Here is an 8,911-nt window from a genome sequence, read left to right on the forward strand (position 1 = left end):
TAGTGTGACAGGCGCCCCATTATCTTAGGTGTGTGCATGTGTGTGTGTGTTGAGGAGAGGGGGAGGTGCAGGTTCATCGAAAAAAATAGTCATGGCTGGGGTTAGAGGTATTGCCAAAGGCGGCGATTGGGGGAAGGGCGGGGCGGCGAGGTAGGTGCAGGAGCGCCACTAGCCGCAGGCGGTGGCAGGCAGTTAGGCCGGTGGTAGATCAACAGTTTGAGGTAGAAGATGAACAGTGAAACCATTTCAGATTGAAGAAGCTGATATGGCCATCATCTTACATCCAATGGCTCATAAAGATCGACTGACCCAAATTTGTTTTTCACTCACCTGACACCTAGCCAGCCCCTATAGTTACATAACATCAGCACGTAGTTTTTGGTTATCCTAATCAATGCCTAAGCCTGCAACAAACCAGCGCATAAGTCAGCAATAGGCACTGGTATAAAAGGAACAGCACCTCATCAAGTCCTTCTCCTAGCCCTTGACTTCTTGCTCGTTGCACTGGATCTGGGTGTGGCTTTTGTTGCAACGGCGGCAGATGGATCGGGAGCAGAGGCGCGTTCCCCTGCCAGTTGCCTGCACATTTGGAAACAATGAAACAAATCATCTGATCAGAAATTCTCGGCTGCTAGTCTGCATTATCAAACAGGTAGATATCGGCTTGGCCGATATTCAGTTCGGCTTCTGGTCACAGGTCAGGTGCTTTCATTCAATGAAGGAAAAATGTTTAGATGGCCTCGAAAGCTCGGTCGGTGGTCTAACCTGCCAACCTCCTCGATCCGCTCTAAGAAAGGGTCGACACTATCCATGTAGGTGTTAAACTGCAGAAAGAACCAATATATTAGCGGTTACAGATACATTTGAAATGAAGCATGCTTTATTGATGGTTTTACGAAGCAGTCTTCTAACTCAGTTACTCAGACATACCGCCTTCACAATGTTGTTGAATTTTGCGTGAATTTTCTGCTGTTGTGCTGTGGCACTAGTCCTCGCAGAAGCAGCTTCAGAACATAGCTTCGAAGCCTATGTGGTTAAAATAACGAAATGCAATATGTCAGCTTTTTTTGGAAGGAAAAAAAAGATACAATTAACAAAAAACAGCAACTAAATCTGCAGGCTTTAACAGTCAAAGAGATTGACAGCTAGTCTCGTGTTTCTGTACGAACAGTGGCAATAGATACTAATAAGGCCTCAAAAGAATCACCATAGGACGTGTTACATGCAAACACCAAAATTAACGACCTTTTCCCATTTTAAAAGGATATTAAAGTTCAAACAAGCGATAACTTCAGAATAAAGAACATCACCTTCGCGATCATTGCCTCTACTTTCTTTTCTCTAGGTTCAAGGCACTGCAATTTAACCTCAGTCTCGGAGCTCAAAGCGCCCAGCTTCTGATTTTCATTTGCTATTATTTGATTCCTTTCTTTCACTTTCACCTTGAGACGCTCCTCCATTTCATGTACTGGTTGGAAGGGATTCATGGAACAATGTGAGGGAAACAGTAACTCTTAGAAAGGGAGGACCATATAAAATATATTTTACAAACTAGAAATATAACCTTTTCCTTTCCACTCAACAATCTGTGCTTCAAAGGACATAACCGAGACACTTTCATCATTAAGCTTAGCCTTACGAGTTTTAACTTCCTTTTCAACTGTTTTAGCAGCAGCAAGCTAGCAGCAACAGAAAGTAGAAGAGTTAGCCCAGTCTCATCATTCAATCAATCCAGCTACAGAATTCAACCATGCTTTGCAGCTATTCTTACCTGTTCATGTACATCCTGGATTTTAGAGTGTTGCTTCACCAGTTTTTCAAGAGCCTGCGATATGGAGATACTTTAAGATGCAATCATAGGGTATCAACTGGTGAAGCATAAGTAGGAACAGCAGTAAGTGCCATTCTGATACAAGCTAGCACCAACACCAGCTGTAACAGACTGAACCAAAATATCGCAGATATATCATATGAGGAAACTAAATTGTCCTGGGAGTGGGAGATACATATGTAGCTGATGTTTTTCTTAATCAAATTCCATGGAAGCCTGAAATCAGTTGTCACGGCCAATGTTTGAAGTAAAACAAACTTCTGGAATTGGCATATTCTGATGAAAAGTGGAACTGGAATACCTTATTGCGTATCTCCATAGTGGTAGTTTTCTCTTGAGCATTTTGTGTTGCTATTTTCTCAGACTCCTTCAACTTAGCACGGGCTGATTTCTTCTCTTCCAAGGCCCTCTTTAATACGAAATAAAATCCACAATCAGGTATGCAAGCTTACACAGATCCCCTATGATGATTGAATTCAGTAAATCACAGGTAGCAAGTCAAATAATAGGAGTCCAGCCCCTCCACAAGCCGAATTGCATGGAAAAATTAACGTAGCAATTTCTGGTTAACCAGGCCGTTTATGCAGATATGCAGTCACCTAGTAGTAGGCAGGTTATGCAGATATGCATGGAAAAATGAAAATAGCAGGTCAACCAGGCCGTTTATGCAGATATGCAGTCACCTAGTACTAGGCAGATTACAAGACCGGGTATAGGTAATTTATCGTATAGTCACAACATCAGGTCACTGGACGAACATCATGTACCAAATTTCTGAACCTTACCTGCTACTACAAATAAATAAAAAATGAAAAAGGTCTCACCTGAACCTTCTCTGGGGACTTTACTAACTTGGACCTCAATTTGGAGTTTTCTTGGGCATGTTTAGTCAACTCAAAATCAGCCTGGGTTATCTGCAGCACGAAACATAGATGCAACAAATATACATTATGCAGTGAGCTGTTGTTTTTCCGCAGAATATCAAACAATCAGCTTAAATTGGCAGCGCAATATATCAGATGTTCAATATCCTCACAAGCAGATGTCAAGACTCAGAGTAAATGGTGGATATAAAAGTAATTTAAACAGATTGTGCACAGAGTTCACTTTTCAGATGGTAAATTGTAGATACCCTGGTCCTATGTGGGCTGGAGCACTTCTACCCTACGAAGGGTGAATGGAGCCTATGGCTTCTCAAAGTTAAGATGGAACAGGAGATGTGTTAGGTAGGGCCAATAGCTCCTGGTTTAGTGAAATCTGTGGCCCTATAAATAAATGTAGTACTTAATGTTGCAAGTTATAACCAATCACAGTTAATGCACCTTGTTCTGATTAGGGCTCATACTTTTTCAAGCTAGTTTGAGCTCCAATTTAGTTTGATTTGGCAGATGAGCAGGTCTCCTGTTTCAGGTTTCAAAAAGGATGCTAGGAGAGCTCTGGGTTTATTGCATCAAAACCAGCTCGAGATTCATCTAGGAAGATACTTGGAGGCAAGGTTTTTGACCAAGTAGCTCTAGCTTTCATCTAGAATACCAGAATCGAAGACACGCCAAAGGCACAAGGCTCAATAGATTGCACCACAACTACACGAGGCTGTTTATATTTGACCTAATATGGTAATGTGTCAGGCATTTTAATCAGAAACTCATAGACCATGTAGCATGCTTGGCTCTCTGTATGGATTATACTTTCTTTGTAACTCATGACGCTAGAAATCCACAGAAAATAATTAGCTTTTTGGATGGAGAATGATACTACAGGAAGACATCATTCTAATTAACTTAGTTGTATATATAGCTTTGAGAAATTTACAATGAACTGAAGGGCTTTACAACGCTGTAAAATCATTATAAGACAGTTCAGAGCTCAAGTGGAGGTTCAAGTTGACCTATATGACGAATGAAATGTCACATACAAAACAAAACTGCTAATCACATGTCGTGACGTGTTTTCAACCACATTGAACCTAACCATAGTATTAAAATAGAGTTTTGGACACACGGAAGAAATAGAAGAAATCATGCTAACACAGGGTAGGAATCAGCACACCTTCCTGTGGATCTCCTCTTTCGTGTCACTGATGGCTGCGGCTTTTGCTCGCAGGGCCAGATGCTGCTTGTTGTAAACCTGAACTTTCTGCTGCAGAGCATTGACGTCCGCTTCCAGCTGCTGGGCCATGGGCTCCTCCATCTGCTCCGCGAGCTCATGATCCGCAATCTCCTTCTGAATCTGCACGCGAAAAACCAAAACACAACACTAAGAATCGCTGGTCGCCCTGTGGGCATTTCCACGAACAGGAGAGCTGCATAAACGGTGAACAGGGAAGACCTGGGCGATCCTGGCCTTGAGCTCCAGGTCGCGCTCGTGGTAGTCGGAGGACTCGCTGACGATGGACTGCAGGAGTTCCGTCTTGTCGTGCCTGTAGAGGAGAAAGTTGATGAGGGCGCTGAGGACCTCGACGACGCGGCGCGGCGTCGGGTGGGTGAAGTCGGCGAGCGTCAAGTCCTTGTAGTGGATGGATTCGAGGAAGATCTGCGACTTGTTGTAGAGGCGCAGCAGCCGGATGGCCTCCGCGTGGTGCTCCGGGTTGTCCAGCACCTCCAGCTCGCTGAACCCTAGCTGCCCGCCCTCGCCGTCCCTGCGAAAATCCGGCCTGGTGAGAGAGCGGGCGGACGGGTGGGTGGGGGGTAGGAGAAGGAAGGGACGCCGTGCTTGTGTTGTTACCCGGGGGCGTCGACGAAGTAGTCGAAGAAGCGGCCGAGGACGCCCGGGAGCAGGTCGGGCTGCGGGCTGGCGATGTGCTCGGCGCGGAGGTTGGCGAAGGGGGCGACATCGAACTGGACCAGCTCCTCCGCGATCTTCGCCGGCGACAGTAACGGGAAATGGAAGCCGGACGCCATCGGGTGAGACGCCGCCGGGGAGAGGACGGTGGCCGGAGAATCGCCGAGAGATTTTCTTCCCCAAATCCAAATGTTTTGGACGGCTCTCCCGCCGCAACGGCCAGCGGCGTAGTGTATTTTTTTAGTTTTTTTTTAGTGGTGTGTATCTTTTTTTAGTGTACGTACTGACCACTGAGCCTTGTACCTGCTTAGATGGGCCGAATGAATACGGCCCGTTAAGAATTCAGTTCACCGCCTTGCGCGCCGAATAGTCCTGCAAACACTGTAAGCGTCTAATAATTGTGTCTGGTACTTGCCTAAAGAGTTCAATCTAGAGATCCTCATTCTATGTTGGCACATTTGAATGCAAATAAATAACAAAATACGGAGTATAAGTCTTTTTAGAGTGTAGATTGTTTCTAAATATAAGTCTTTTTAAAGATTTCAGTATGAACTACATAAATGTATATAGACGTATTTTAGAGTGTAGACTCATCATTTTGCTCTGTATATAGTCGCATTGAAATCTCTAAAAAGACTTATATTTAACAACGGAATGAGTATTTAAGAGGCATCAAACAATCTATTGGGTCCTGGAGAACCAGACTTAAGGAAGACCATCATTTGCTCACGCACAGGATTAAAGACAGTCATGTTCCCTGTCTTGAGAATTGGATAGCTGCAAAACTCTCATCCGAACAGAATGATTCCAAGAACTGGAATCAGATAACTGATCTCTTTTCTGTCTTTTATAGATAGTTTTTTCAATTTCTTCTTTTTCATGCTCTCTTTGTAACATACTACTTGTACATTTAATGAAAATTACAATAATTGTTCTATGATTCCAGACTGCAAAAAAGTAAGATCGTATATGTTGTTTTATCATTGGATATTGATAAGACATAGTGTCCCCCGCCGCGGTACAGAACGTAGCATCTGGTGCGCTTTGTATCCAGCACTGAAACGTACACGACGACTTCAGAGAAAATCAAGACTTCGTGGTTTTGCTGGAGAATTGAAAGGAATGACTATGTTGAAGTAAGGGGGGCGATGCCCCCCCCCCCCCCCCCCACGACCACTTTGCAAAGAATATAATTTTTGCGTGAGGCCAGAAGTCCATTTTGTCGCACTGATTCAGTCTAGAAGGGTGATATTAATTCTTTGTTTTCTGTCAATTCCTTTTACACGAACGATCACAAGGTAGTTGGGCCCTGTCATACAGCCAAACGCAGGTGCGGTCACTGAAGCTACGTCCGAGCGCCACTAGTACCTCGCATGTGTGACGAAAACCACGTTGGCAGAAGTGGAAGCCACAGTCAAGGTTAGCTATAAAGTTGTGGTTGCCGTATCAAGCGTGCAAACAAATGTGATGTGAGGGGTCCACCACGTAACCGAAACGCTAAGGGGACAGAGGGGCGATTGCATGGCGATTGCGCCTCTGTGCTAGGGTTAGGGTTTTGAGTGCGGGGGTGGTGTGGATACGGTGGTGCTCTAGGCGGGGACGACGCAGCCTAGATCACAGACCGGAGGAGACAATCTCGACCAGGAGCGGAGCTGATGGCGGAGAGGACTTCTGGGACGACGACCAAGGATCCGAAGAAGATGGCATCGACCAAGACGGCAACGGCGACTCCAAAAACGATGAAGACTCCACCAGTAGCTGGGGGGGATCGGCTAGTCAGAGACAGGGGGAGGCCACGTCCAAGAAGGGACCGGCGACGGTGACCACACCGGCGGCGGCTGCTACCTCTTGAGCATGCGTTGGTTTTCCCTTGAAGAGGAAAGGGTGATGCAGCAAAGTAGCGTAAGTATTTCCCTCAGTTTTTGAGAACCAAGGTATCAATCCAGTAGGAGGTTACACGCAAGTCGCCTTGTACCTGCACAAACAAATAAGAACCTTGCAACCAACGCGATAAAGGGGTTGTCAATCCCTTCACGGCCACTTGCAAAAGTGAGATCTGATAGAGATAATAAGATAAATATTTTTGGTATTTTTATGATATAGATTAGAAAGTAAAGATTGCAAAATAAAATAGATCGGAAACTTATATGATGGAAAATTGACCCGGGGGCCATAGGTTTCACTAGTGGCTTCTCTCAAGATAGCATAATCTACGGTGGGTGAACAAATTACTGTCGAGCAATTGATAGAAAAGCGCATAGTTATGAGAATATCTAGGCATGATCATGTATATAGGCATCACGTCCGCGACAAGTAGACCGAAACGATTCTGCATCTACTACTATTACTCCACACATCGACCGCTATCCAGCATGCATCTAGAGTATTAAGTTCATAAGAACAGAGTAACGCATTAGGCAAGATGACATGATGTAGAGGGATAAACTCAAGCAATATGATATAAACCCCATCTTTTTATCCTCGATGGCAACAATACAATACGTGCCTTGTTGCCCTGCTGTCACTGGGAAAGAACACCGCAAGATTGAACCCAAAGCGAAGCACTTCTCCCATTGCAAGAAAGATCAATCTAGTAGGCCAAACCAAACTGATAATTCGAAGAGACTTGCAAAGATATCAAATCATACATATAAGAATTCAGAGAACAACCAAATATTGTTCATAGATAATCTTGATCATAAACCCACAATTCATCGGATCTCGGCAAACACACCGCAAAAAGAATTACATCGAATAGATCTCCAAGAGAATTGAGGAGAACTTTGTATTGAGATCCAAAGAGAGAGAAGAAGCCATCTAGCTAATAACTATGGACCCGAAGGTCTGTGGTAAACTACTCACACATCATCGGAGAGGCTATGGTGTTGATGTAGAAGCCCTCCGTGATCGATTCCCCCTCCGGCGGAGCGTCGGAAAAGGCCCCAAGATGGGATCTCATGGGTATAGAAGGTTGCGGCGGTGGAAATAGGGTTTCGTGGTGCTCCTGGATGTTTTCGGGGTATATGAGTATATATAGGCGAAAGAAGTAGGTCGGTGGAGCCACGAGGGGCCCATGAGGGTGGGGGGCGCGCCTACCCCCCTGGGTGCGCCTCCCTATCTCGTGGCTGCCTCGTTGCTTCCTTGACGTCCACTCCAAGTCTCCTGGATTGCGTTTGTTCAAAAAACAACTCTCCGGAAGGTTTCATTCCGTTTGATATTCCTTTTCTGCGAAACACTGAAATAGGCAAAAAAAACAGCGATTTGCACTGGGCCTTTGGTCAGTACGTTAGTCCCAAAAATAATATAAAAGTGTATAATAAAGCCCATTAAACATCCAAAACAGATAATATAATAGCATGGAACAATCAAAAATTATAGATACGTTGGAGACGTATCAAGCATACCCAAGCTTAATTCCTACTCGTCCTCGAGTAGGTAAATGATAAAAACAGAATTTTTGATGTGGAATCCTTCCTAACATAATTCTAAATGTAATTTTCTTTATTGTGGCATGAATGTTCAGATCCGAAAGATTCAAGATAAGAGTTTAATATTGACATAAAAATAATAATACTTCAAGCATACTAACTACGCAATCATGTCTTCTCAAAATAACATGGCCAAAGAAAGTTCATCCCTACAAAATCATATAGTTTGGTCATGCTCCATTTTCGTCACACAAGAATGCTCTCATTATGCACAACCCAGATGACAAGCCAATCAATTGTTTCATACTTTAGTAATCTCAAACTTTTTCAACTTTCACGCAATACATGAGCGTGAGCCATGGACATAGAACTATGGGTGGAATAGAATATAATGATGGGGGTTGTGTGAAGAAGACAAAAAAGGAGAAAGTCTTACATTGACGCGGCTAATCAATGGGCTAGGGAGATGCCCATCAATTGATGTCAATGCAAGGAGTAGGGATTGCCATGCAACGGATGCACTAGAGCTATAAATGTATGAAAGCTCAACAAAAGAAACTAAGTGGGTGTGCATCCAACTTGCTTGCTCACGAAGACCTAGGGCATTTGAGGAAGCCCATTGTTGGAATATACAAGCCAAGTTCTATAATGAAAAATAACCACTAGTATATGAAAGTGACAAAATAAGAGACTCTCTATCATAAAGATCATGGTGCTACTTTGAAGCACAAGTGTGGAAAAGATAGTAACATTGTCCCTTTCATTTATTTTATTTTCTGTTTTTTGGGGGGGGGCCTTCCTTTTTTTCCGGGACAATGCTCTAATAATGATGATCATCACACTTCTACTTATTTACAACTCGATACTAGAA

At 43.9% G+C, this 8,911-nt stretch overlaps 1 protein-coding gene across 1 annotated transcript; it reads right to left on the minus strand.

Moving 5' to 3' along the window:
• Window positions 1–229: 229 nt before the first annotated feature.
• LOC109760873 (kinetochore protein NUF2 homolog) lies at window positions 230–4,859 on the minus strand. The gene is made up of 11 exons (XM_020319672.4): window positions 4,556–4,859; window positions 4,160–4,469; window positions 3,881–4,060; window positions 2,656–2,745; window positions 2,133–2,240; window positions 1,772–1,825; window positions 1,565–1,679; window positions 1,311–1,468; window positions 931–1,026; window positions 766–824; window positions 230–579 (listed from the first exon to the last, which is right to left on the minus strand). The coding sequence occupies exons 1-11, from the start codon at window positions 4,729–4,731 to the stop codon at window positions 465–467; spliced, it is 1,461 nt and encodes a 486-aa protein (XP_020175261.1). The 5' UTR covers window positions 4,732–4,859; the 3' UTR covers window positions 230–464.
• Window positions 4,860–8,911: the final 4,052 nt, after the last annotated feature.

The sequence above is a fragment of the Aegilops tauschii genome, chromosome 6 (genome assembly GCF_002575655.3).
Source record: "Aegilops tauschii subsp. strangulata cultivar AL8/78 chromosome 6, Aet v6.0, whole genome shotgun sequence".
Lineage (NCBI taxonomy): Eukaryota > Viridiplantae > Streptophyta > Magnoliopsida > Poales > Poaceae > Aegilops > Aegilops tauschii.

What these genes read in the sequence shown, in the direction of transcription:
- LOC109760873 (XM_020319672.4), bottom strand. Translation starts at nt 4,731, where the DNA reads ATGGCGTCCGGCTTCCATTTCCCGTTACTGTCGCCGGCGAAGATCGCG. An exon ending in TCAAGGCCAGGATCGCCCAG is followed by an intron (nt 4,061 to 4,159) that starts GTCTTCCCTGTT and finishes TTTCGCGTGCAG; the next exon opens with ATTCAGAAGGAGATTGCGGA. An exon ending in TCCAGGATGTACATGAACAG is followed by an intron (nt 1,680 to 1,771) that starts GTAAGAATAGCT and finishes TGTTGCTGCTAG; the next exon opens with CTTGCTGCTGCTAAAACAGT.